Raw genomic sequence first — 27,760 nt, forward strand, 5'->3', positions numbered from 1 at the left:
AATATTATCAGAGCCCCAGCAACCGCCCATAAACATTTTTTTAAATGGGCATTTACAAAGACATTCAAAAAGGTTTTATTTACGCAGCATAGGATGTTGAAGGAAAAAAATGTAACATGAAGAGTGGCAGAGACATGGAAAAAGAAAGCAATATGTTGACAGAAATGAAGGGAATAAGTTGATGAAATTGAATCGAAACAATAACAGTAAACAGGGGAAAAGCAGAGACAAAGGAAAGAAGAAAAAATGGAAAGACATGTTATTTTTTGGGCTCCCAGGCCTATAGGCGGGCAGCGTTCCGCACCAGTAACCAATACCTGCGCGTCGTTTCCAATATCGTAGCCCAAACTGATTAGACAGGCTTTGAACTCCTCGGGCCCCAGTCTGCCAGAGTGGTCCTATTTTAAAACGTGATGTGCCACACAGTGAGAGAGGCATGCCGTGCCACGAGCAAGGTGGTCAAGGGGTGGAGATAGTGGTAAGTACAGAGGTCCCATGCAGCGGGGGAGACAGATGGGAAGAGAGGGTGGGGAAGCAGAGAAGAGAGTAGCAGGGGAAGGAAAGACACAAGAAACGTGCAGAAGCGAAGGCAGAAGAGAAATAAAAAAAAAGACAAAAGTGCACAGTTAGTGACATGGCAAGATGTGCTCAAAACGCTTTCTCGACTAGTAGTACAAAGGGCTGTGACACATTGCAACAGTGCTGCGAACAAACATGGTGATGGTTAATAGCAGAGCTTCTCAAATGACTACAATTCCTCACCCTTCTGCCCTTCCCCACCATTCGCCACAAACTCCCTCCAACAACAATAATGCCACTGCTTTTATTTTTATTTGACCAATGTGGAGGTAGTAGGACTCACTTAAAAAATTTTAAAATAGAATTACAAATCTAGATAACCTGAATTATTTGTCCTTCTAAAACTCTGAAGATACTAATTAAGTACAAAAAAAAATAGTGCAATTCTTTACACTTCATGCATATTTCTTTCGGCATGTAAGGGCATGATTTATGTAGTGAAATACAACTGATGCCTACTTTAATTACAAGACCTCACTCTGATCTTCAGGAAAATAAAACTGCCGGAGAGTTATCGGAGGAGATGCAGGACTGTGCAGCAAGGGGCATGCCTATGGCTTTTTAAACACAAGTTTGGGAAATAGCTTCAAACCTAGCGGCGTGATGGTGAATGCAGTGGGACTGGGGCGCACACTTACAGCGTCATCTGAGACATTCGCCTGCGCACTCACCAACTATCCAATATACGCATCATGTGCATGCACCCACCTTCATGTTACATATCCCTATCTGAATTTAGCGCTTATGTTGCAGGTGTGATTTGCACAGACATGCTTACCTTATGCAGATTTGATTAAATAATGTGCCATTTTGGCTTACTGAGGAAAGGTTGCGAAGTTGTCAAAGTTGTGCTGGCAAAAGTGCAAAATCACAAATTCTTATTTTCAGCTAAAATATACTACACAAAGTTTTATAGTGAGCTGCATTCTAGTAAAAGATGTACTGCGATCTTGGGAAAGTGGGCTGCATTTCAGTTAAAGCGCACAAAATTCTTAGCTAGCCATTGTAAAATTACTAGAGCAATCCCAGGTGGTGACTTGCATCCAAGGGTATTTCAGTCGAGGTGCCACAAGAGTAACCCTTTTCTTCTGAGGATCTCAGATGTGCCACTTTCATCCAAGAAGGATAACTAAATGATTTCTTACCTTTAAGATTAGTTTTGTCGCTTGAAGATTCTGGATTCACATGCAGTGCATTATTCCATTTTCCCATGTTGCACTATACTAGGTACCTCTACTCCATAAATGTCAGGTGGTATTTAAACAACTGTATGGTAAAGAGCTGTCCATGTGATGGTAAAGACATGGATTCAACTTCCTCTTAGAATGAACCAGTCTCTGTGTTTTACACATCAACTGCCTGATCCTTTGGCTGATCAAAGTAATCACCCCCATGTCTTCCTCTTCTTCCTGACCATACTCCTAAAGCTTTAAATCCAGAGTTCCATGTTAATGTAACTGTAATAAGCTGCAGCCATTTGGTTTATAGCACATGCTACCTTTGCCTACCACATGTGCCGCTCTCTGTGAGTTCGATGCTCTGGCATCAGAGACGTGACATTTCCAAACCAGCCTGCTCAGCCCATCAGTGGACATTTTTGTAACTCGTGAAGGCAGTCTGCTAAATCTCATGAACTCAGCGCCATGTACTCTTGGTGAGAATCCAGTCATGCGATCCAAACTAGAAACTGTGTGTTTTGTAGACTAAATATTTGGATCTTGCCATTTCTCAGGGAGTTTAACTTAATTTCTGATGTCTTGTGGGAATTCTGAGATCACAGCTAATTATTTTTTTTAATAAACAGGTAATAGACTCAATTGAAACATGAGACGGAGCTTCATTCGACAATATTATGATGTATGTGAGATGGGTATGCCTGCGTCTTCCACGGCAGCTGGTTCTGCATCCTTTAAGGCTCTGTTATATGGTGTTTTAGAAGGAAATTTGGAGGACCTCAATGACTCAGATGTATTTTTCTTTTGTAAAAGAAATACAATTTTAGCCTCGAGCCATCTATTTTGCTTTTCACTGACAATGAACTTTGAGATCTTCTCGATCTCCGAAGATATCATTATCTTCTTTTTGGGCAGCTTTTCCCTAACTTGTTTCATTACCTTGGTAATTTTTTTAAGTCACGTTGAATGTTTTAACCTTAATGGAGTTATTGTTGAGGATTTCAACATAGAGGGCACGTGTTTAATTCAGGGAATACAAGTTTTCAGCCAGAAATGCCAATTGTCCTGAAGCAAAGCATGCTGTTGTCTGTTTGACATCAGCAAAACATTTTTTGACACTTTTGGCATCTGTCTTGTAATATGTTGTGTGTTTGGCATTTGCATTCTGGAATTGTTCGCCCTGCACCACTTCAGTACCCTCAAGAACATCTAAGCTCTCCTCTTCAAACAAATCCTTTCCTGCCATACACGTCTATTTAGTTTGAGCGATACTTGGAGTTGATTTGTGGGATGTATGGTGCGCCCTACACTGCTTCCCTTTTTAAAAAAAACAATTCTAAACTTTAACAAAAAGACTGGTACCCAACACTCAGTTTTTGCAAAGGGCAGGCATAAATTAGATTCTGTACTTAAGATTAGCTTCAAATTTTTAGTGGTAATTTAGACAACGTTATTTGGTATATTTTCCACAAGATAAGGCCACACAAAAAGAAACACTGAAGGGAAACAGAAAAAAACCAATCACACTTAAAACAAATTCTCTGCCCTCCTATGAATGAAGACAGAGTAAATCCTGGCTTTTTCTACACCAATCACCACCAACGCTTTAGCTGTAGCTATTGGTGCCTTCCTCTTTACTCAGTACCCTCACAGCCATGAGTCCCATCTTGATACTAAACCCACCGGGGGAAAATTGCATCAAACGTTGGTGGATACATACTGAGGCATTGTGGGATTACCGTTAACATAATATTGAGTCATGCTAGCTCTATTTACTGTCAACATCCAAAATAAAACTTTATTCAAAAGATAATTTCTGGAGCCAACCAGTAGGTAGTGGAATAACGCCTCGCATGCGAATCCAGAATAGTATCATGTTGCAAAAACACAATTGTCCCTAGCACACGGTCTTCAGGTCTCTTGAGGGTATAATGATGTGCATACATCCTCCTTTGTCTCTTACTGCAGTGAAGGAGCCATGTTGTGTGCTAGCCCTGAGTTTTGCTGCCCCATCCTGTATAATGCAGAGCACCATCAGGATGAACTGATACACAAGCTCTTCTTCAGGCCAGCTGTGATGTGTCACAGCCTTGGTGAGGGGCTCACTTGCAGAAGATGAGAGTAGGACCTAGGTCCTGGGCACATTGAACCCACAATTATGCATGGGCAGAGGAATTTGTACTATATTGGGCTGTTATGTGCAGACAGTGGCCTCATCTACAACTGTGTCTACATCTACAACTATTTCAGACCCAGCAACCACTTAACAAAACAACCAGAAGCTATGGAACTGAGGAGATGCTGTAGGCTGTTTTTAGATACTATACTTCCTATCAGGAGTAAGACATGCACCCTTTATAAAGAGAAATTGAGAGAAGGAATACATACCCTGTCGAAGTGGTTGAATGAGGCCCGGAACTCATTCATCTGTTCCTGGCTGATGCCTTTGGCATCTCGGGTCAGGATTTGGTTCTCAACCTCGTTGATGGTCCGGGCGATTGTGGTGAGGAGTTGCTCCCAGCCCACTCGGATGTGCTGAAGGAAAAAGAATACACCATGTCACCTGAATGCTGTTGTACCATTGACCGCTCTCATGCAAAGCATGCTGCTCTGTAAGCAGTCAGGCAGCGCACAGTATGTGGGCACAGCTCCCGCACACTTGAATAAAACAAAACTTCAAGATGGCCGCTCTGATAAAGCAGGATCTTTACCATTTCAGCATTTTCTCTGTTTCGACTGTTCATAGATAAGAAATAAGAACTTGGATCTCCCCAGCCACAGGGTACCTCTCTACTTCTCAACGAAAGAGACTTACATCTGAGATTCTCTTTCAAAACAATAACATGCTTGATAAATGGTCCAGGAATAGATGCCTCGTAAAACGGATGATAAATGAGAATCATTAACAAGATTGTGAAGAAAGAAGGGTTTAATTAACTGTGAAGTTGTCTATTTTCTTGATCTCATATGAGTCAAACCTTTATATGTGGGTTTAGTGACAGTTTTCATTTTTAGTTTCAAAAGAGTTTATTTACAGAATGAAAATGCTGTACATTCCCAAAGACCTACATGTAAGAGTATGAATTATCCTTTAACAGACGTTAGACAGACGTAAATGGGTTGCATTAGTCACCCACAAGGACGGATAATACGGCAAAAAAATGTGGGCTCTGTGAAAGATCCATGCTGCGAACATCTGTCTTAAACAAGAATCCTTCATTGGGTTTTTAAATAAATGCCGGTCTAAATCTGGAAGTTCACGAATGGGAAGGTAATAAGTATACAATACATCATCAAGGCATGAGAAGGCCAGTTACACTGGAGTATACCATTCACTTCCCTTAAATGGGGGTACATGAAGAAATGCCCTGTTAGGGGCTGAATTCAAGAGTAGACCATATCTTTATTTATGGGAAAACATACTGAATGGTTGAAGTAGCCAATAATTACAGATACCGATTTAGATAATGGACTTTAGGCTTTGAGGCAAAGGCTGAATTGGAAAGTAGGGAGGCAGAGAAAGTCAATAAGCTTTGGTGGCGGCTACAACGCCTGAATCAACAAATGTTCAGTCCAGCTCTAAACTTTATCCCAAAGTGATTTACTGTATTTAAACCATTCTTTGCCAGTAAATGCATCACGTTATGCCTGTGAATCTGATAACTGAATTACTCTGGGTGAAAAGGTTGCTAAAGGCAGTAGCATCATCTGCAGATAATATACATAAGAGATGCATGTTTAACCGAAATTATGAAGGACTAGATTTTAATAAGCCAAAATAGGTTGTTTTTTTCTTAAATTCTCTAGATCGATTATGAAATGTTCCTGTAATTTAATTTGTCTTTGTTTAATTCGCAGAGTTTGCTGGCCAGAGACAGAATATTTGTAGAACTCTGGGTTTAATTCCCATGAATCAGTTATTTAGCAAACTATGGCGGATAAACATTTTTGTCACAGTATTGCACAAAGTTAAATCCAAGTGCGCTTTTTTCACTAACTTGAATCACCAGACCTCCATGTTTACTAGTTTTATTAACATGCTGCATGTGATATGTCACATAGGTTGTAAGCATACCTCTTAAGTGTATAACCTGTTTTTTAGCTTTCCATCCATTTAAGCCAGACACAGCATTAGTAATGCATTCTGAGGACAGATCTGAACTGAACTAGAATAGATTAGCTTATCCGGTTACGGTTTTAAAAATAATCTTTTCACGCCAGATTGAAGGGATCATGCTCATCTGGTTGTCTTGGCAACAATTGTGTTAACAGCAATACAAATAAAAGCAATATTATTACTAACCACCTACGTAGCACCCATCACAAACTTACTAGCCTCCTGGAACTTAAACAATATGCATTCTTTCACAACGTATTTCTATCTACCAGGGAAAGATTAACAACAGGGTCGATCCCTGCAGGATTTCAACTTGTAACCTACAGGTTACATATAAATATCTGCAGCTGGGGCTAAACCCAATGAGCTACCTTACCAATAACATTTTAGAGCATAGTGTGGTCAGTACTTCAGTATAAGAATTGACTTAATGATCAAGTCCTAACTGATGTAAGTGCAGAAAGAAGACTGGAACATTTTGTAAGTGCAGTCCAATCTGCGCCTTGGTCGACATAGATCCTTCACCCACCGCATGGGTCTTACCTCCATGGTATAGTTGGTGTGCTTGTTGTCGAAGATAAGTGCCTCTTGGATTTGCTGGTGGTCTCCCTCCAGCTGGTCAATCTTTGGTTTGTAGTTGACAATGCTTTTCTCGTATTGCCGAAGGTGGCTGATCTGGTCCTCAAGAGTGCCGTGCATCTCGATGGAAATGCGCCCGATCTCCTGTAGAAGATATGTGGGAGGAAGGCGGACAAGAGTGAGGGAGGAGGCACATCAAGGGCAAGCCCGGTTACACATTAATTTACAAGTTTTATTGTCAACTGTGAATTTGGTCAATACAAGGTAATCTACTTTGAAACATCAATTGTCCATGATACTCTAGCATGCACAAAAGTACCACACACACGCGCGCTTTATGTAGGTACGGTTTGAGAACTTTGAGCTGCTCATTATTCCCTGCCTGGATTGTAATTGGGGTTGTCCAAACTTACAGAAAACTGAGATCAGTTAATTCTCTGCAGAATTTGGAAACTCTGTAAATCTGTTAATTTAAAAAAATCCTAAAGACATTCTACTTCTGCCAGGTAAAGCGAAAGATGCCAAATGCATAACAATGGGACGAGTAACTACGGTAGCCAAGTAGCCATGCGCTGATTGAGACACTAAATATTCTGATGTATTGTACGGTTATTCATTTATCGATTTCCATACCAGGGGGTAGTTCGGTTGCATTGTTTATATAGCGCTTCATGACCCGTACGAGGTTGTGAACGCTCAGATTTTAATAAGGCCTGCCCCAACGCTTCTCCAATTTAGGAAAGAGTTGAAGAATCACCTCTTCAAAGAACACTTCATCCCAGTGCATTAACCATCCACAACCCAGACCCCTCGCCTGTTACTCGTGGACGTTTTGCTCCTCTTTAAACATGTAGAATGCTCCAAGGCCTTTTGGATAGGTTCGGCTATAGAAATACCATACACACGCAGGCATTATGCAAATGTAAACAGTTGAAAGAGTCTTGTTCATGGAGTATCCTGTGCTCAGTGCGTGAGATATGACGCTGTGGTAGCTGCACATTGCTGTGCGTGTAACTGTGCATAAGTACGGATGTTTGAAAAACATGCAAAAATAGATGCAGGGGCAAATGCAGATTCATACATTTTTTGGGGTGGGCAGTAGCATAAATTGATACTGGAGAGTATTAATGTAGTTTTACCCAAGAATACATATAGGAAACCTAATGAGATCGGTTAGACAAGCAAGGTGTTAAATGGGGTCGACCCAGAAGGGATAGATAAGTATCCCATTGGAGGTACAGTTAAACCTCAAAGGAGTATTACATTAGATCTAACTAGGAGCAATAAGTGATCAGACCACTGGAGGAATTGGTAAATCACATGGGGTACTGAATGGACTGTTTCCAAAAGGAAGAGACGAGTGGGCCATTGGCCACTGTTAAACCACTAAGTGTATTCGAGAGGATCTACCTGGGAGCGACAAACGAGCGGCCCTTGGAGGCACCGCTAAGCAACTAAGGAGTATTATAGGGACTGAACGGAGTCCTTCCTCATGAGCAACTCCTAGAAGGCCCTGGGAAATCCACTAAGGGCATTAAACTGAGCCTAACGAGGATCAACAATCCAGCAGCCGATTGGATGCACTGAAAAGCCAGGAGGGTATTAAATGGGTTTTACCCAGGCATGACAGATGAGCTACCCACGGGTCATCGTTAAACCACTCAAACGTGTGGATCAGAAGGAATCTATGGAGGAGCCACAGGATAGAAAGCCATTTGAGGCCGGCATTCGTTAACCCAGTAGGAAAAATGATGTTCTGTCTACCAAGGAAGGCAAGGGAGTAACACGACGGAGAAAGTGTTAAGGTGTATTAAATAGGGTCTACCACAGATCAGAAGATCGGCAGTGCCTAAGTAGCACTGTTAAGTGTCAGAAACGGTCTGTGCAGGAGCAACAGAGGAGAAACACTAAATTTCATTGTGTAGTTGTTAGACCTGGCATCTTTGGCGTGGTTACCCCTGACTTTTTGCCTCTACCACCTGTGTTTTTGATGCTATGCTGGATTTCGTTTTTGCTGGTTTAGATGCTTTGGGCACTTTGCCACTGCTGATCACTGTCAAAGTGCAAGTGCTCCCTTGGTAAATTGTTGTATTGATTGGTTATCCATGATTGGTATATTTGTTTCACCTGTTAGCCCCTAGTAAAGTGCACTGCCTGTGCCAGGGCTGGTGATTCAAATGCTACTAGTGGGCTGCAGCACTGATTGTGCCACCCACAGGAGTAGCGCTAAAAATGATGTCTTAGGCCTGCTTGCAGTGCCTATGTGCAGTCCAGGACTGCCATGTCGACCTGGCCAGTGCACCCACTGACCAGGCCTTATCCTTCCCTTTCTGTACATGTCAGGCATCCCTATGGTGGCCCTAGGTACCCCCCTGGGCTGGGTGCAGTGTAACTGAAAGGTAGGGCATGTACTGAGGTGTGTAACATGCCCTGGTAGTGAATTACAGCCGTTTTAGTTTTTCACTGCTGAGAGGCTATCTTGCCCATAGGATAGAATGGGGAAGGCTGTTTACATGCCTATCTTCCCATAAGGGCAGGATAGAAAATCCAAGTTTGGTATCTCTGTGTTCAGAATTTAATTATACATCTTTTTAGCAAGATGGTTTTTAAATTCACTGTGTGAGAATAGCACTTTTTAGAAAGTAGCTATTCTCCTGTTTAACCTTCCTGTGTGCCTGTGTGCTGGTTGGCTGAAGGGTGTCATGTGATGGGCCAGGTGGCTCCAGGAGCCTGGATGAGTCAGCAGCAGGGTGAATAGTGAGATCTGCTTTAGATGGGTGGGAGGAGTAGTCCCTGGGTTTGAATAGGGCTCCCTCTGCCAACACAAAGCTGGCTCCACCCCCTGCTGGCCAGGCTGAGGACTCTGCCTCTGCTGGCACAAAGAAGGCTCCACCTCCTGCCGAGCGTCTAACGACCCTGCCCCTCACTCTGAAAGGAACCAGGTGCTCCAGAGCAGAGCACACCCAGGAACCGGTTTGAGCAGGGGAATCCCCCCACTGAAACACAAGAAGACAAAGACTTGGAGGGGTATAAGAAGAGGACCCCAGACACCTAAACTTTAGATCACTTTGGAACTAAGAAGAAACCTCTGCCAAGGAGAAAGCTGAAAAGGACTGAAGAGGAGAAGACTGCCTGCTTGCTGTTTTGCTTTGCTGCCAAGGAGAGGGGAAGGACTTTGCTGTGTCCCCTTCTTTTGATTCTGATCTCCAAGGGCCTGAGAAGAGCTGGCTCCCTGTTAAGAAGTCCCAGGAACAAAAGGACTTCACCACCAGCTCCCCTGGAACTCTGCTGAGAGAGTTCTGACCTGCCTTGGAGTGCTTGCCCAGTCTTGGGGCCTCAGGAGGTAGTTTTGCTGTGTTTTGGGAGCTGGGAAGCAGAAGCGTGAAAAGAGTAACTGGTACCCAACGCATCATCCGATTGCGTGTCGCAAGAACGAGAGTGCGTGGAAAATTTCATCGCGGCACCATCGCAACACGCAGGGTCCCCGCATTGCCGAGTGCGTCGAGCATCGTCCCAAAGCGTGAAGATTCCTGACATTGCGAGGGTCGTCGCAGAACCAGTTTGCGAGCCGCACCACTGCCGGTGCGTGGAAGTCTCCAGTCATCGTGTGCGTCGACGCAGAGTCCCGTTCCGTGGCGCATCGAGAGTTGCGGCGCCGGAAGTCAACGCTGCGCCGCGCATCGTGCCACATCGAAGCGTGTCGCATCGAACCTGTGCGTGAAGCTTCCCCCTAAGAAACCTACGCAACGAAGGCCAAAGTCATCGCATCCTCCCCTTACAGATCGGAGCCGGCGCATCCACCTCTGCTGCGTGAAGCAGGGCTACTGCAAAGCCTCCCCAGGATCTCAGGAGTATCGCATCGCCTTTGCAAGCTTCCTTGTTATAGCTTTTGGGAACCTTATCGCAACTACAGGTACTGTTGGGCACGAGAGTGTCGCATTTTGTGCATTGAGAGTCGCATTGTGCAGGACACTGACTTTTACATCCTGGAGTACTTTCTGCAAACTCTTGAACTATCTTTAAAGTAACCTTTTGAATTATATGTTGGTTTGTCTGTAGTATTTGGTCTTGTGAAGTTTTTAGTAAAGATACATTATTTTTCTAAAACTGGTGTGGAGTAAATCTGTGGTGTTTTCACTGTGTTACTGTGAGTGCTGGTACAAATACTTTACACATTGCCTTTGATAGCCTAGACTGCTCAGGCCAAGCTACCTAGAGGGTGAGCAGGGGTTATCTTATCAGTGTATCCCCCCTTCCCTGACTAGAAGCAAGGGTCCCTACTTGGACAGTGGTACCTACCCTGCCAACTAGAGACCCCCAGATCTAACAGTAGTGTTTACCTAAGAGCAACATGGTACAAACCCACTGGAGGCACGGTTCAACTAGGAAGGAGTATTAAAAGATTTACGTGTAATCGACTCATAAGCAACAGATGAACAACCCACCAAAGGCAATGTCTTAACACTAAGACGTATCGAATGGAGTCTTACCAGATGCAAAGAGGTCAGCGATCTGTAAGAGGCACTGTTTGGCCACAATGGTATTAAATGGAATTAATCCAGAACGACAGATAAGCACCTAGTGGTCACCGTCAAACTACCAAGGACTAGTAAATGGATTCGATGGAAGCTGACCAGGAGCAAAGGATAAGCAACCCACTGGAGGCACCGGTAAAACTACCAGCAATTAATGTATCTGTACGGAACCAACAGTTTAGTAGTTTAGACACCAGTGGTGTCAGAGGTGTGGGGCTACCAATATCCTACCTGCTTGAACATTAGCTGTGAACTTCTCCAGTCTTCCACTCTAAGAAATTGACAGGTTGATGCCACAGCAGGTAAAACCTTGTGTGGGGGGACAGATGGGTGGATGAGTGAAAACAACCAGAAAATGAATCCTGCTCATATGAAGATCGTGATAGGCCGAGAACCCTCATCTCATTGACCTGGCAAGATCTGGTCCTAAGCATTGGGCATCTGCCTCCCACCATAATGCAGATCACATGGCTAGGCCCGCTTATGGGCATGGTCTTATCTACGTTGTATAGGGTCATTAATGTGGCCAAAAACATGATCTTTCTTGCTTTCCTGCCCACTTACGTCCATGGACCAACAGGAAAGTCTTGAACTTCAGCGTCTGCGCAGGATTGGGGGGAAATGGGGTCCACAATTTTAGAACACCGTCAGGAAATCCACTCGTAATTTATGGGCTCAATATAAAGAATTAAATAACACAAAATTGCCCGTTCTCAGGCGCGTTAAAATCTATTCCAAGGGGGTGACCAGAAGAGGGGGAACAAATTGCCATCAAAACCCAAACGTTCATATTGGGGAAATGCCGTTTCACCCACGATGACACACATTTTTGCCTCAGACTCTGTAGAGTTTGGCATTGCCAGTAATGTGAGAGAAAATTGTGGCAGCCCAAGTTGCTTCTAGTGTGTGGTGACAGGTGGGGCTGTGGGCACCCTGGACGCCAGGAGGTTCTCTTCAGCTGCTTTAGGTCTGTGTTAGTGACCACTATGTTGCTCAATAACTTTTCGAAGGCCTGATGTGGGCCCTCAGACTGCACATGCTCTAGTCTTCATCTTACCTGCATCTTTGTTTGTATCCAAGGCCCAATGACATTGGCTTGCGCAGCAAACTGCTTGCGGAGTCGTTCGTTGTGCTGCTGCCTGGCGTGCTCCTCCATGAGGGCCTGATCCCTTCGCGGCACCAGCTGTCGGACCTAAAGGCAAACCACAGGAGTTAGGAGGGCTGGTCTCTGGTGAACCTCCGTGCATTGCACCCTTTGTAAATAAAGGACAGAGAGTAGTGTTGTTAAACAAAACTTCACATTGTGTGTATCCTAAACATCACATGGAACCCACCTTACCAAAACCTGTGTGTGATGCAACCTCAGGCAAGGACAAATGGAGTACCACTATCGGTGTAAACACAAAGTGTGCGGGCTCTGATGCAGAATGTGCAGGTCACATGCTGTTAACTGCAATCTCCCTTGCAAACAAGTGAGTGCACCACCAGCAAACACCTGCACATCATCGCTGGGAAGATGCTGTTGGTCCTCGAAATGCACATGCCGTGCGCGCTCTGACATATTGGAAGTTGAATTAGGCACACCAGGTGTATAAATATTCGTGAAACGGTTACTCACGTGGTCCCACTTGTTGTTAATCTCCTGGGGGCTGATAGTGGAGTAGGGGTTGGTTCCGGCCATGTTGACGTGGTAGGTCTGGGCGATCTTCGCGACTTCGTTGTGTATTCCCAAGATAGCCTGTCTCTCCTTGTCCGCGTCTGGCAGAGTGGCCTTGAACTGATCGTGGGCGGTGCTGAGTCCCTATGATTGGAGGAGTAGAGTTAGGTCAAATGCTGAGATGACTAGTACATACGGTTCCAGTGGTTTCCGAAAGCTTAGTAAACCAGATGCCGCTAGAAAACAAACTAGATGGCTCAGTTACAGTTCATCCAGGATTCCCCCCTGGGGTATCGCTACGTCATAATCTCGCTGGTATTGCTTTTGTGAGGTCTGCAGCATCCACCGATAATTCCTAAATAGAGGTTTACAATATTTATCAGAGCACATAACTTTCTTTTATTAATCCTAGTGTCGATGGAATATCGGTCAGGTTGGGTGTCCAAGCCAGATATCGCTAAAGTACAGCTTTGAAATACGCTGCACAACAGGGGTGCGAAAGGGAAGAAAAGAGACTTGGTGACTCCCCACCTGCTTCCTACTTACTGTCCTGTGCCTCTTACATGCTGGCCTGCCCCACCAGCTTTTTGGCAGTATGCCCTCCCCCACCCTGTTCCCCCTTCGCACACTTGGTATGCCTTGAGTTTTGATACCAGTCCTCCTGGCCGTTACCCCATTAGTTTTCCATGATCCACCAACGCCCTCCACCCAAATCAGGATCTCCACCCAGCTCAACCCCTAACCTTGCACTCAGCCCTAGTGCCTGCCCCTATGCTTACGAGGGTCTCACTCTCACCTGGGCCTGCACCTTGACTGTATTGTCCAAATCCCATAGATTCTTTGGCAGAAACAGTCCGTGCTTGTCAATGGTGGCATTCGAGCAGCACCCCCGCACCACAAAAGAGACTTGCGCCGGGTCCGAGTCGAAGATCGCAGATTACAGACTACATGCACCAACCACATTGGCTCCCGATAGCGAAAGATGCCTCTATACAGCTCCCTGCCTATGCGACAATGCTATTAACAACCAGAAAAAAACTACACGTCCTCTCTTTAATCCAAATACACTCTTTCCAGAACATTAAGATCTATTTCCAAATTTCTGCTCTCTATCCCCAGAGTTAAAAAGTCTAGAGTAAGAGGGTGGAGGCTCTCAGTAATCGCGCCATGGCCTTGTATTTCAATGCCATTACAGCTGAGATATCAAGTTAACCCTCAGAAGTTTTTAAACAAAACAATTAAAGACATATTTGTTCAATTGGCAGACATAACGACTCCCTTTTATTTGTTCTTTTTGACAGTAACCTTCTCAGAACTCACTGCATAGTCTCAGAAGCGCCATGATGCCCTTTTTTAGGTCAATTAGAGCGCTATATAAATATCATACAACCATGTATAAAATGGTAGCGTTATCACCAACCTTAGCAGATAGGTGGAGCATTCACAGAGCACAATTAGTTTCACGATTTAGCGAGGACATCAAAAAAAATCTGCTGTTTACCTGTAACATTAGTTTTGCAGCTTGAATAATTATTAATTCACATGCTAAGTGTATCCTTCCATGTAGTGTCTGAGTTCACTTATTTTCTCGTGCGTAGATAGGGAACAATAAATGATCGGGTACCTGGATCTCTTCTATGGTGTGGACGATGAAGGTGTCTTGCAGGTCCTCCATGGCGCCCTCCATCCAGTTGTTGAACGGCGCCGCCCTCTTGGCATACTCCAGGTACAGCTGGTCAATGGTTTCTAGAAGCTTCTCGGTCCGCTGGCAAATTTAAAAAAGGAGGAGGTTGGATTAAAACCACAACCTGCTTTCTAGTGTTTTTAAAGAGTATGCATAAACACATTAGTGAACCAAGTGTAACAGCAGAGGAACAAATGTGTCTTACCTCTAAAGCCTCTCGGCGTTTCTGGGTGAGAACCCCCAAATTATCCCACTGGTCGCAGATCTTCTGACACCTGGCGTTTACACTTGGTGAATCATAGTAGTCCAGTTCACTGCCAAGAAAAGACTGGTATAAATATTCCAGTATTCAACAATGTGCAACAAAGTTCCTGTTCCAGCGCCATGACGCCTATGGGCATATGCGCGCTCTTTGAAAAATGTCATTCATTAATTCAGAAATCTGAATAATATATGCTGTTCACAGCGATAGGACTGTCTTTCACCTCACAGCACATCAGGGCTACCATTTACACAAACCCTCAACACAGCTACCATCCATCACAGGACACAACAAGCATGTGCAAAGACGTTAGGTCTATGTTTAATGCACAAATACATGCATCATTAGCACATTAAAAGTGAAACGAATGGGAGGGACCCAGCAGAATCAGACAAAGGGGGCTATATATAGCGGTAAAGTAGTCCCTTACACAGTCAAAAGCAAGTACTTGAGTAGAGGCACAAGGATAAACCCGAAAAGCCAGTAGTATTAAGGGAGAGATGAAAAAACGACAGTGCAGGAGCAAGACGTGATTGACAAAGTCTCAAGTCAATGTCTAGAAGAGGCTGGTCTAAGAAAGCCAGCGACTGAACAGGTTGACCCAAAACCAACTTGATATGTATATTGTCAGCAGCAGGATTGTTTAATGGCTGTGCTGTCAAAAACCAGACCTAAAAAGGCAAATGCACCATATGGCGGCCATTCACATCAGTACACAACACAGGTGTCATTCTCAACTAGTTTCAATACAGGTGCCATTCACACCACTTCACAATATGGCAGCTTATCCTCTTAAGTCAGTATTCGGCCACAGGCCATACCAATACTCAACATTGCGGGCGTAAGCACCAAGTCACAAAATGGCCGTTATACACCGTTTAGAGAGGACCTGCCCCCGAGGTTTGATCTGGACTGTTCCTATTGGAGCAGGACCTAGGCTGATTTTTTTCAAAGGCCGGTTTCTGTCCGAGGTAGCACAGTGAGCAAAAAACAGAATGGACTGGCATGCGGCCGTTGTAATTACCAGTGGCGAAGATCAATTCAAGCATTCCTCCCACCAGATTTGTTTTTCTTAGGTGGACAACCTTAACACGACGTGCATGCCCAGGTGGGAGTCCTGTGTTTACTGTGCATTGACCTCAAGCTGAGCCCTACTGATGAGGTTCAAACAGTCTGTAATGGGTCAAGAGTTGCTCGTCTTTCTGTTCTGAGGGGGCAATGTCTGGCCACTGTTCCCATTGGAGCAGGACCATGGCTGGTTTGCATGTGGCTGATTTGCATATGGCTGGTGCTTTGGCTCTTAGAGCCAAACATGACCCTGGTCCCTGACTCAATGATACTGGAACAGTTTGGGAAGTGGGAGGTGGGGGCTTGTCAGTGACATCAACTCACTAAAGACACGGTTGTGAAAAACTCAAATGTTACTTTAATAGCAAGTCTAATTATTGAGGGATATCCTTTTAGTGTGGGGGAATAGCGTGAGGTCACCAGTACGTATGGGAGCAACAATTCTGCACTTCTCGCCAGCACAAATTTGGTCTGATAAAACTGGACTGAATGTGTGTGTGGAAATACTGCAACATCCTGAATGTTGCAGCTCAGAATAGCAGAAAATGTGTTACCACCACCATGTACCTCCTCACTCTGACGTGCAGAACTTGTAATGGTTCGGTAATACCAGCCCGGCAAAACAGAACCGCAGCTGTATTTACTGGCTCAGTATTACCGCTTCACATACCATAGGTCCCATAATGAGACACATTGTGTATCAAAGTTACAGTAATATTTGTAAATATTTGAATACGTTAGTTTATAAATCTAGCTGATGTTTCTATTTATATCTGTTCTATGAAGCATTGACTTACTGCCTTCTACTCCTTTTACACTCTCCTGTACCACCAGCAAGAGTGTCACTAGGGTTAAATTACAAAATGCCTTCACTTCCGAGTCAACAGAACGAAAAATAAACACAATGTTAATAAGAGTTATCAGTTGTTGATCCGAAGAAGTCAATGACATTGAACAGCCGGTCTTTGAAAAAGCTTTAAATTATGTCGTCCGTGCATGTAGAAGCTGCTTTATTATCAATATTCAAAATGAACAATTTCAGGATTATCTGCAGTGCTTAATTTGACCCGGTGGTGGTGGGTGGTTGGGGGGGGGGGGGTGAGTCACCAGCACTCATTTTTTAAAGGTCGGGACTTGTATTTCTGCGTCAGCCATTTACCAAAAGAAAGAGAGAATAACAAAAGAGGAGAAAGGTGGGAAACACGTGATAAAGGGAGAAAGCAGAAGCCTGCGGGTGCGAGGGAAATGGGCAGGGGGTGTCTGGGAGTGGATTAAAGAGGCACGAGGTGAAATAAGGCTATGCAGCGTTGGTATTCGGCACGCCCACATTTAATTGCACCGGCCGCGTGCTTCTGAGCAGAGCTTCGGGCACGGGCACTCATTCCTTTACAAATTAAGCATGGCACATCCCGCAACTCCTAGTTCCGGTGCTGCTTCGCCGGACGGGCTTTAGTCATGAATTTGGTGGCTTGACCACCTCAGTGTACTTACACAGTCACTGACCGGGGCCATCACCAGGCAAAATGATTTTGCTCAATGATTAAATCCAAGTGTCAGTATTATCTGTGTACACTAGGTGGCAGCAGTCTACAATGACATTATTTCGTGACACGGACACATTTAGATATGGGCAAGTTGTTTCAGCCTCTTCCTACAAGGGGAGAACAAATCTCTGACTCAGCTCACGGTTTGAGGACAGGCACAGTGTGTTGGACTGGCCTATAGGACCTTTTTTGGTCCCATTACCACAATAGGATAAAAAAATAACAGCCCACTCATTGACCGTTTCAACTGGTCCATCTGACAATGCCACACTCTGTAAAAACCATTCCAGTTGGGGTTGCCACCTTTACCAGAGAAAATAAAAAAAAATAACTGCACACGACAAATAGAACTTTATATAAAATTGTCTGTATTCTTTAACATGGCCTTCCTGTCTTTATTTACTTTATGAGTCATTAATGCAGCTCTAGAACCTCCAGAATACCTTTTAAAGCGGTTTGTTCTTATATTTACTATTTAAACTATATCCACTTTGAAAGATTTTCCTAATTTTCGTACCAGCCGGGATATTAAAATGCTGGTGATGCCAATACAGGTGGGAACCCTAAGTCCAACACTGGGCAAACAACCTCATTATTTTATTATTTCCAACTACTGTGTGGGAGTTCGTTCATTTAGATTAATTAAAATCTAGTTCAGTCTATTGTATTACACCTGACTCAGCAAACAACCAAGTTCAAACACCCGCACAAAGTAACTTGTGTAATTAGACAGCAGGAGGCAGCTATCAATGGTGCAGCAGGTGCAGCGGCACCGGGGTCCAGGGGAAGCATGCCCCCGCCCCCCCCCCCATCACCAAACCGGTGGGGGTCCATCCTCCCTGCTTGCGTTCGGGCCCATGGCACCCTTGCTGCGCCACTGTCAGACCAGGAGCATCAGCGGGGGGGCGGCCACAGGAAGAGTACGGAGGAAGAGTACGGAGGGTGAGAGGGAGCCGCAGCCGTACTTGAGCTCCTGCGCGATGGCGGCGATCTGCTCCACGCGGTCCTGGTGCGCCGCCAGGTCGCTCTCGAAGGCCTCGTGCTTCTTCAGCAGGGCTTTGATCTCCGACAGGGAGGCCCTTTCGTAATCCGTCTGCTGCAGCATCGCTTCTTTGCCTGTAGGGGGAGCAAGAGGACAAGAAATAAACAAAGACCCTTGACGGAGCCATGGGATTTTACAAATGTGCAGGGACGTAACTTAGCCAATAAGATTGGGGGTGCGAGATCCAGACTTTCAAATCAATCACGCTGGGATATCTTTTTAAAACATATGAGAGGCACGACATGAGGGAGACTTAACAGAGTGGGGGGGAAAAAAAAAAAAAAAAAAAGAGGACGGCAGCTGGTTAGGGGCACTTAAAACACCACATTTTCCAAGTAATCAGCATTTTTTAAGACCTTCAAAACAGACCACAGCAAGTGTGTGTGTGTTTTTGTCAGTGTAGGCATGTAAAAATCCCAGGTGAAATCCGATAGACACTTCACCACACCCGACCGAAAGCACCTGTACCTAACTATTTACAACAAAATACATTTTTTAGGGGGCGGGGGGGGGGGGTGTCACACCCTAAACACCTCCCATGAATCTACTCCCCTGCAAATGTGGCTATAGTGCAGCAGGGGTCCCTCGAGAGTGGAGCTGGCGTGGATAGCAAGGAACGGGTAGGTGTGCGTGGATGTTACAAGCAGGGCCGGCCTTTAGCATGGGCGAGCTTGGCCCAGGGCGCCAATGTTCCGAGGGGCGCCTGGCGCTGTGTGCATGAATGCGATGCCAACAGCAGCGCCCTCCTCATCTAGCCCCGGCCTTGCCCTGTCCCTGCCTGTGAGGCGAGATTTTTAACACCTTTTTAATACCCTTAAAGCCCCCTTCTTTGCCCTCCTTCACCCTCTGAGCCCTGCTGGCACACATCAACAAAGCCATCATCTGCGCGAGGCAGCTCAGCTATCTGTGCCTGGGGTGAGCTGGGGAGGATTGTGCTCAGGGGCCGGTCCCTGCTCCACCAGTGAACACGAAAGGACCCCCTGCTGCCTCATTTCATTCACTGCCATCAGCAAGGGCGGCACACCTTCTGTCGCCCACCTTAGCAAAGATAGGCTACGGCTGCAGGAAGCTCATTAGGATACAGTATAGAGGATCGGCAAGAAACAAGACTGAAAGCCAATGCTCTTGCAAACAAGTCGTGCAGAGTTATCCATCGTCGCACTGCTTACTTTAGAGAGAACCCGACACCGCCGCGCCCTGCCTGGCGGGGAGATTTCATATCTGAAAGATTTGCTGCCAGTGCAACTGGACATCCCTTTAAGCCCTGCACCAGTATGTGCATCTTTATCACCAGTGATTTAAATTGAAATATAGAAGTGCCAGCACTCTCCCATTAAATGTACTGCAGCAGTGCTGAGAAGTGGCGATACTCTCCCATTAAATGTACTGCAGCAGTGCTGAGAAGTGCCAGCACTCTCCCATTAAATGTACTGCAGCAGTGCTGAGAAGTGCCAGCACTCTCCCATTAAATGTACTGCAGCAGTGTTGACAGGTGCTGGCACTCTCCCATTAAATGTCCTGCAGCAGTTCCTAGAAGTGCCAGCACTCTCCCATTAAATGTACTGCAGCGGTGCTGGTACTCTCCCATTAAATGTACTGCAGCAGTGTTGAGAGGTGCTGGCACTCTCCCATTAAATGTACTGCAGCAGTGTTGAGAGGTGCTGGCACTCTTCCATTAAATGTACTGCAGCAGTGTTGAGAGGTGCTGGCACTCTCCCATTAAATGTACTGCAGCAGTGCTGAGGAGTGTCGGTACTCTCTCATTAAATGTACTGCAGCAGTGCTGAGGAGTGCCGGTACTCTCCCATTAAATGTACTGCAGCAGTGCTGAGCAGTGGCGATACTCTCCCATTAAATGTACTGCAGCAGTGCTGAGAAGTGCCAGCACTCTCCCATTAAATGTACTGCAGCGGTGCTGGTACTCTCCCATTAAATGTACTGCAGCAGTGTTGAGAGGTGCTGGCACTCTCCCATTAAATGTACTGCAGCAGTGTTGAGAGGTGCCAGCACTCTCCCATTAAATGTACTGCAGCAGTGCTGAGGAGTGTCAGTACTCTCACATTAAATGTACTGCAGCAGTGCTGAGGAGTGCCGGTACTCTCCCATTAAATGTACTGCAGCAGTGCTGAGGAGTGCCGGTACTCTCTCATTAAATGTACTGCAGCAGTGCTGAGGAGTGCCGGTACTCTCTCATTAAATGTACTGCAGCAGTGCTGAGAAGTGTTGGTACTCTCCCATTAAATGTACTGCAGCAGTGCTGAGGAGTGTGGTACTCTCACATTAAATGTACTGCAGCAGTGCTGAGAAGCGCCAGCACTCTCCCATTAAATGTACTGCAGCAGTTCTTAGAAGTGCCAGCACTCTCCCATTAAATGTACTGCAGCAGTGCTGAGAAGTGCCAGCACTCTCCCATTAAATGTACTGCAGCAGTGCTGAGAAGTGCCAGCACTCTCCCATTAAATGTACTTCAGCAGTGCTGAGAAGTGCCAGCACTCTCCCATTAAATGTACTGCAGCAGTGCTGAGAAGTGCTGGCACTCTCCCATTAAATGTACTGCAGCAGTGTTGAGAGGTGCCGGCACTCTCCCATTAAATGTACTGCAGCAGTGTTGAGAGGTGCTGGCACTCTCCCATTAAATGTACTGCAGCAGTGTTGAGAGGTGCTGGCACTCTCCCATTAAATGTACTGCAGCAGTGCTGAGGAGTGCTGGCACTCTCCCATTAAATGTACTGCAGCAGTGCTGAGAAGTGCCAGCACTCTCCCATTAAATGTACTGCAGCAGTGCTGAGAAGTGCCAGCACTCTCCCATTAAATGTACTGCAGCAGTGCTGAGAAGTGCCAGCACTCTCCCATTAAATGTACTGCAGCAGTGCTGAGAAGTGCCAGCACTCTCCCATTAAATGTACTGCAGCAGTGCTGAAAAGTGCCAGCACTCTCCCATTAAATGTACTGCAGCAGTGCTGAAAAGTGCCAGCACTCTTCCATTAAATGTACTGCAGCAGTGTTGAGAGGTGCTGGCACTCTCCCATTAAATGTACTGCAGCAGTGCTGAGGAGTGCTGGCACTCTCCCATTAAATGTACTGCAGCAGTGCTGAAAAGTGCCAGCACTCTCCCATTAAATGTACTGCAGCAGTGCTGAAAAGTGCCAGCACTCTCCCATTAAATGTACTGCAGCAGTGCTCAAGTGCCCTCACTCAGGGCACAAGTCCTAAAAAAAGAAGTGGGGGAGTAACCTAGTTAATCAGAGTGCAAGTGGTATCACCGCCTGACATCACTGTGTGTGACATCACGCTGCGTGACATCACGACACGTGACATCATAAGAAGTGTCCTCGTAAGAAGTGGCATCAGATCTTGAGCCCACACATATATGTTTAGCATGTCTATCATGAGCACATTGGAGGACATTTCGAGTATATACGCAAACCCTCCTGATTGAGACAGAAGAGTCACACTTCTGAAAGCTACGCATAAAACAGCGCTGCCTTTTGTCCGCAGCAAACTTTCTTACCCATAGTGCTTTACAGGAAAAACTTGTGGTACTTAAATTATTGCAACTCCTCCTTAGGGGTAGTTAGCACTGTATAAATTACAATTATTTTGTGTAAATACAGGGAAAGACCACTGCATCAGACATTCTTACAGTACATGCAAATCTTGTAAACAGGGACTGAACAAAGTGAAAAGCTGCCCCTCAAGTATGTGTGAAGAGCTAACAAGGCCTTGGTTTCCCGTCGGCTTCATTTGCATGAGGTGTGAGGCTCCTGACTGCACCCAGCCAAGAGACTCGAACAAAAGGAGGCCTGGTGACCCCTCAAATTCGGCCTTTGTTATGGGTCCAGCAGGAGCCTTAACTATGAAAGCCCTGTCCCCGCCTGCACGTTGATGCCATCCAAAGCAGACAACAACCTGCAGGTCTGCTGAACGCGCCCCGGTGTTTGCAAATTACACTGGGTCGAGTTCACCGTTTTTTTTGCAGTGGGGCCCAACTACTTGGCAGGGTGGACGGAACGGGGTCCACCCTGTGAAAATAGTGGGCGGACACAGTCCACCCGCATGTACCCCCGACTCGCGCCCTGCCGGCACTCTCCCATTAAATGTACTGCAGCAGTGCTGAGAAGTGCCGGCACTCTCCCATTAAATGTACTGCAGCAGTGCTGAGAAGTGCCGGTACTTTCCCATTAAATGTACTGCAGCAGTGCTGAGGAGTGCTGGTACTCTCGCTTTCAAATTACAGAAGTGCAGGTACGCAGTACAGGACAGTGCCTGCCCATTTAAAGCACTGTTTCTCACAATGTCTGGTGTCTTAAATAGTGTGAGAATTAAGGATTGGGCCAGGGCTTTGATTGGGCCGGGTCCTGCTGGTGCTCGTCACCAGTAGTTCTAAAAAGCAGGTGCTGAGATTGGTCTCTAGCGGGCTCTCCATTTATGCCCTCAGGGTGGGAAAAAAAATCAAATCTGCGGAAGCCGCACCCTTCACTGCCTTTGAGTTTAACTTCAAAGAGATGTATTTATCTTGCACAACTAACAACCATTGGCAAAGTCAATAGACCTGACTTCTTGTAGGTGTAATGTTACAGATGCAGCAGATCTTGGAACTGAGAAAAAACAGGAGAATATATATATATATATACACACACACACACACACACACACACACACACACACATATATATACATATACTTTTTTTTTTTAAGGTATCAAAGAACTGTTTCACCAGTCCGCACAGCTTTCGCCTGTTCTCCCGTTGACCGGTGTGATCTTAGGGTTGGGGAATTTGTTATCTGCTGGAGACTATGAATAAACATGTGATGCCACTCTTCTGCGCAGTGCGCCGTCACTTCGCAACTTTCCCCAGATGGCATTGTTTCAGACCCAGAAGGGGTACGGCTTCCCCCCCCCCCCCCCCCCCCCCCCCAAGTCTGTTTCACAGCTTCCGACTTCCGGTGCAGCTCAGCCAATGCCAGTCAGCTCTAGAAACGGCTGTTGTAATGTTGGGAGTGAACTGGAGTGTGGCTTTGGCAGAGGCTGATTCTGCTGACAGTCGTACAGAACTATGGGCTCAACATACTTCTCCTGCATCTACACAGCAGGAACTGGCATAGATCCAGGTGGAATTGGTGCTGGAGTTGGAGCTGAACCAGAACTGGGTCCGGGAGACACAGACTGTGCTGAGAACCGACACCTTAATGGTGAACCAACAGGAGGTCTCCAAGAATACATGGGGCTCAAAGGCATGCCAAATGGAGCCAGTAGGATGCTGAAGATGCAGAGCACGGCCTCCATAAATGCATCAATCTATTGTGGCATCTCTGATGGACCTGGGAATTCAGGGTGCATTGGAATCAGCTCCCCAGAATAGGACCGGAAGAGACACTCCAGGGCACCTTACATCTTTGCCACTTCGCAGATGGAGAGAGGCAAATTTAGGACGATGCCCGCTTGGACTTCTTTGTTTCTTTTATGACTTTGACTTACCCGAACACTTGGAACATGATAATGACCTGCCCCGGGACCGCCCCTTGAGTGGGAATGGATCAGCGTCCTTAACATATTCAAACTGTAGGAAAAACAGACTACGGATTGCATCTGGCATCTGACTATTTACCTACACTCTTCCCCCCCCACCCCTCCCTTTTTGTAGAGCGGTGCCTCACATCCTGAGCTGTTGCCAGGTGAGGTGTTTACTCGTAACCACGGGTAAGCGAACTTTGTAAATCAATGTGTTAATGTATACTGGAAGGTACAAAAAACGCTGTGCAATAACGACTCATGCGTTCGACAGATCACTCAGTACAAGCATTTTAACTTCTATGTATTCATCTTGATTTTAAGTCACACTTATTGGTCTTTCACAAGTGATATCTACATAATGTGAACCACCGCAACTGAGAGTATTGGTTTTTGTAGGTTGTATTTGTTTCAATCACATTACCAAGTGCTCTTATGATGATCCCTTTAACTTTCTTTTCTCTACTTGCAGTAGCATAAAACATCTAGGTCCTGAGGAAGGCCGCAATCTCATTCAGATCACAATGAGCGAAACATGTAAACCTGTAATCTGGATAAGTGCAGCTAATATTTCTTAACTGCACACGCACTGTTTTTTAATCTTGACACCAAGAGTTTCTCTTGGTAGCCAATTTTAGATCACATATCACTCTTTCTTCTTTATGCACTGCGCCCATCACTCAATAACACTACAACGCTTCACATCAGGTGGATTTTAGAAGATCCTACAACTGATTAGTATCTATAAAAACATACAAGCTCCTCCCTCACAGTGAGGGGCTATAGCACTTGGCTGCACTAGGTGTTGCAACCAAGAGGAGATCCCAGATGATGAAGCATGCCACTTCGGTGGGTGATGGGATTCCGTCCTTATAAAAGGACTCCCCATGTATGAATAGCAGCCTCTTGCTTGTACTGTATGTTCTTTAAGCTTCTCTAAGCTTGCCAGATCCGCGGATAATTGGTTATTTTGTTGTAGCGGTCCTACACCCTCAACCTCGGTATTGTATATTTTGGTTCTCTAAAAATACCATGTATATACCTAAGTTTAGAATCTTACTGTTTTTTCTTAACCTTTCATTATTGTAAGGATGCTGAAAGGGGTCTTTTGAGTATGAATAAACACTCATTAGTATATGCTATATACATTTTTATCAGTGTCATTATACACATAGACCGATACTTTGAGCATCATTTTAGTGCATAAATATCTCTTGCATACAGAACTTTAAAAAGTCACAAATCCGCTTTCAAATAATAGTCTCGTAAGTACGTGTGAACTGGCAACAAGCGGAGAGCTTTTGTTGCATGCATGGCACTGGTACCAAGGTGTTAGGCTTCACCTAGCTCCCAGCCAAGATGCAACTTGAACAAATGGAGTGCTGATGGCCCTATACATGAGGCATTTGTGTTGGGCCAAGTTGGAACTCAAAATAAGAGGAATCTCTCCCCCTGCAGGTTGGTGCTCTGAACACAAATCACACAAAGCGTGGGTGCTGCTGAATGTGTTCCGGTGTCAGCGAATGGCACCAGGACGCGTCACATTTCTCTGGGACAGACCTGGATGACAATCCAGCTCAATAATAGCTTTCGGGTCTGGGATCTAGCTGGATTTACCTCTTTTACACCGACAAGTTGGGCTCTTGAAGCCTCCGATTCATCAGGGTCACTTAAGCAACCTGACAAAGCCGAGCTCATGGGAGGTGGCGTAAAGGTTGAAGCACTCATAGTTCAACAGGCGTCCCCTCTGACTTATCACTTAAGAACACTACAAGAAGCACATTAAAATTATAGTGCAGCAAAAATAAGAACTAATTAGAGCAGTGTGTAGGTTTGCTTTAGCCCTAGCCATTAAGAGCTACTGAAGGAAACCTCTTATTGGTTACTGTCCTGCTCTACGGTTCCATGCTTTAAGAGTCTGTTTGTGCAGAACACCCCTAACAGCAAACAATGAACCAATGAGAGGTCAGCACCATGGATAGGTCCAGATTTGTCCAGAGTGCCGCGCGCTTTTAACACGGTAGCCTGCAGGGGTGCTGCGGGGGCACTGTTGGTAAACAATACAAGTACTGAAGTTTTCGGGTGCCCCTTAGGTACTGACTAAAGCATCGACCCAAGAAACTAACTGATATTTGTAGAGAAATAAGCCAAATATAAGGCAAATCAAAGCATTAACATAGTTGAATTTAATTTAAAATATTGCAGTTTCTACTGGTTGCAGAAAAACATTTTAGTCCCCCTTTTTCCTACAGTGGAGGTTACTCATTATTTCACGGCAGGAGTTTTGCGTCAATCTAGGCTACTGCGGTCTGTTTTTGGATATTCCAGTTGTGGTCAAAAAGTCTTGTTTTCCCGAGGTACTGTGATACTGGATGCCTCTGGGATACTGACTGCCTTCCAATATGGCTATTGGAACCCCAAAACAAAAGGTGATTATATCAGCAACTACAATTCACAATTAAGAAATTCAGATGAATGCATCCGAGATACCAAACAGTCTCCCTGTTGATAGTAGCCACCTCTGTCAACTATCCTGGGGTTAGGCGAGCCTTCTTGAATCTGATGAGGGTTCGGACTGGCTCCAACCACACAAAAAAAAACTCAGAAGGAAAATGCTACTTACCAGTATGCATCTGTTCTTGGCATGTAGAGCTGCAGATTCATACACTATGCATAGATCGCCATCTGGTGTTGGGCCCGGATGTTTGCACTTAGTTGTTGTATTGGAACAAGTCTTTGGAATTCACAGGATAGGTGACTCCTCCTTTGGAAAATAGTGCGCATGGACATCGACTCCATCTTCAGATTGTTTTTTCCGCCATCTGGCTCGGATGTGTTCGCCTCGTGGTCTATGGCATGGAGCTTTGGAGTAAGGGTAACCGGGGCAAGAAAGTTGCTGGACCTCTGCACAGCCAGGCATGGGATGCCTAGTGTGGATTGGGAATACTCGTCTGGCGCCCAGGCCGAAGGATAGTACGGGTCCAGTGCTCTCACAATGAGGACCGAGGTGAACAGGTTAACTGATACCCAATAATGTAAGAGATGCCAATACAAGCTACTCGGCCACGTAGACAAGGCATTACATTACACAACAAAGGAACTGCGCCATACCTCAACCAACGTGTGACCTTTCACCAGCCCACCAGGAAACTCAGATCCGGATCCCTCACCCTAGCTGCCACTCGCCGGACAAGCAGCGGAGGCCGCTCCTTCCCCCATCCGGCGCTAAGACCTGGAATGACTCCCCCCTGCACCGCAGAGCCTCACCATCGCTCAATCAATTCAGGAAGGACCTCAAGACATGGATGGTCAACCAATAGGAGAACAGGCGGAACTACTCGACAGCGCCTCGAGACTCTCACGGGTGAAGCAGCCACGCTCTACAAATCCTGATTGAGCGTGTGCACCAGGCAGTTACAAATCTTTAGGGTCTTTGCTTATGCAATGCACCACAATCATATGGTAACAAGTCTCTGGAAGGCTTCTAGGCACCCTGGGGAGCTATTCCAGGGGGCAAATGAAATAAAAATTGGATTTCATCTCTTGTTGGACAACAGCCCTACCCCAACGCAGATACACTGATCGCCCTGAGACGCGGCCGCTGGAGATGACCCTACACAGAGATCTATTTATTGCTTCAATTCTGAGAACAGGACCTACCGGCAGCACGGAATACATCAGCCACCTATAGACTGAGGCAGCTGGGGCAGTAACTCCATACAGGAAAGAAAGACATCGAGCACCCACAGATGAAGGTGGCTGGAGCAGAACCTACACGCAGGTCACAGACAATAGTCTGCGGATTACGACACTGGGAGCTGTGCACAGAAGCACGGCACAAATCACTTAGGCAGCTCGAGCTGAACATATGTGCAGTGCATAAAACCATAACTATCTCCTACAGATTGAGATATAATGCACAAAGGAACTTTGATCGTCAATAGAATGAGGACGCCGGATCTTAACCCTGACACAAAGATGCAATGATTGCCTATAGATTGAGTGC

General features: G+C 45.7%; 1 protein-coding gene across 4 annotated transcripts in view; it reads right to left on the reverse strand.

Moving 5' to 3' along the window:
- Positions 1–27,760, reverse strand: part of ACTN1 (actinin alpha 1) — a 252,285-nt gene that overhangs the window by 13,960 nt on the left and 210,565 nt on the right. For 2 of the 4 annotated variants that reach the window (XM_085627295.1, XM_085627297.1), the window contains exons 12-19: positions 18,166–18,316; positions 14,532–14,640; positions 14,267–14,407; positions 12,604–12,786; positions 12,043–12,177; positions 6,415–6,594; positions 4,143–4,289; positions 318–398 (exon numbers count right to left, since the gene is read on the reverse strand). In XM_085627295.1, the coding sequence (XP_085483421.1) occupies positions 318–398; positions 4,143–4,289; positions 6,415–6,594; positions 12,043–12,177; positions 12,604–12,786; positions 14,267–14,407; positions 14,532–14,640; positions 18,166–18,316 (1,127 nt within the window). The remainder of the gene's footprint in view (positions 1–317; positions 399–4,142; positions 4,290–6,414; positions 6,595–12,042; positions 12,178–12,603; positions 12,787–14,266; positions 14,408–14,531; positions 14,641–18,165; positions 18,317–27,760) is intronic. The other 2 variants (XM_085627296.1, XM_085627294.1) reach the window with 1 other exon arrangement.

Source organism: Triturus cristatus, chromosome 9 (assembly GCF_964204655.1).
Source record: "Triturus cristatus chromosome 9, aTriCri1.1, whole genome shotgun sequence".
Lineage (NCBI taxonomy): Eukaryota > Metazoa > Chordata > Amphibia > Caudata > Salamandridae > Triturus > Triturus cristatus.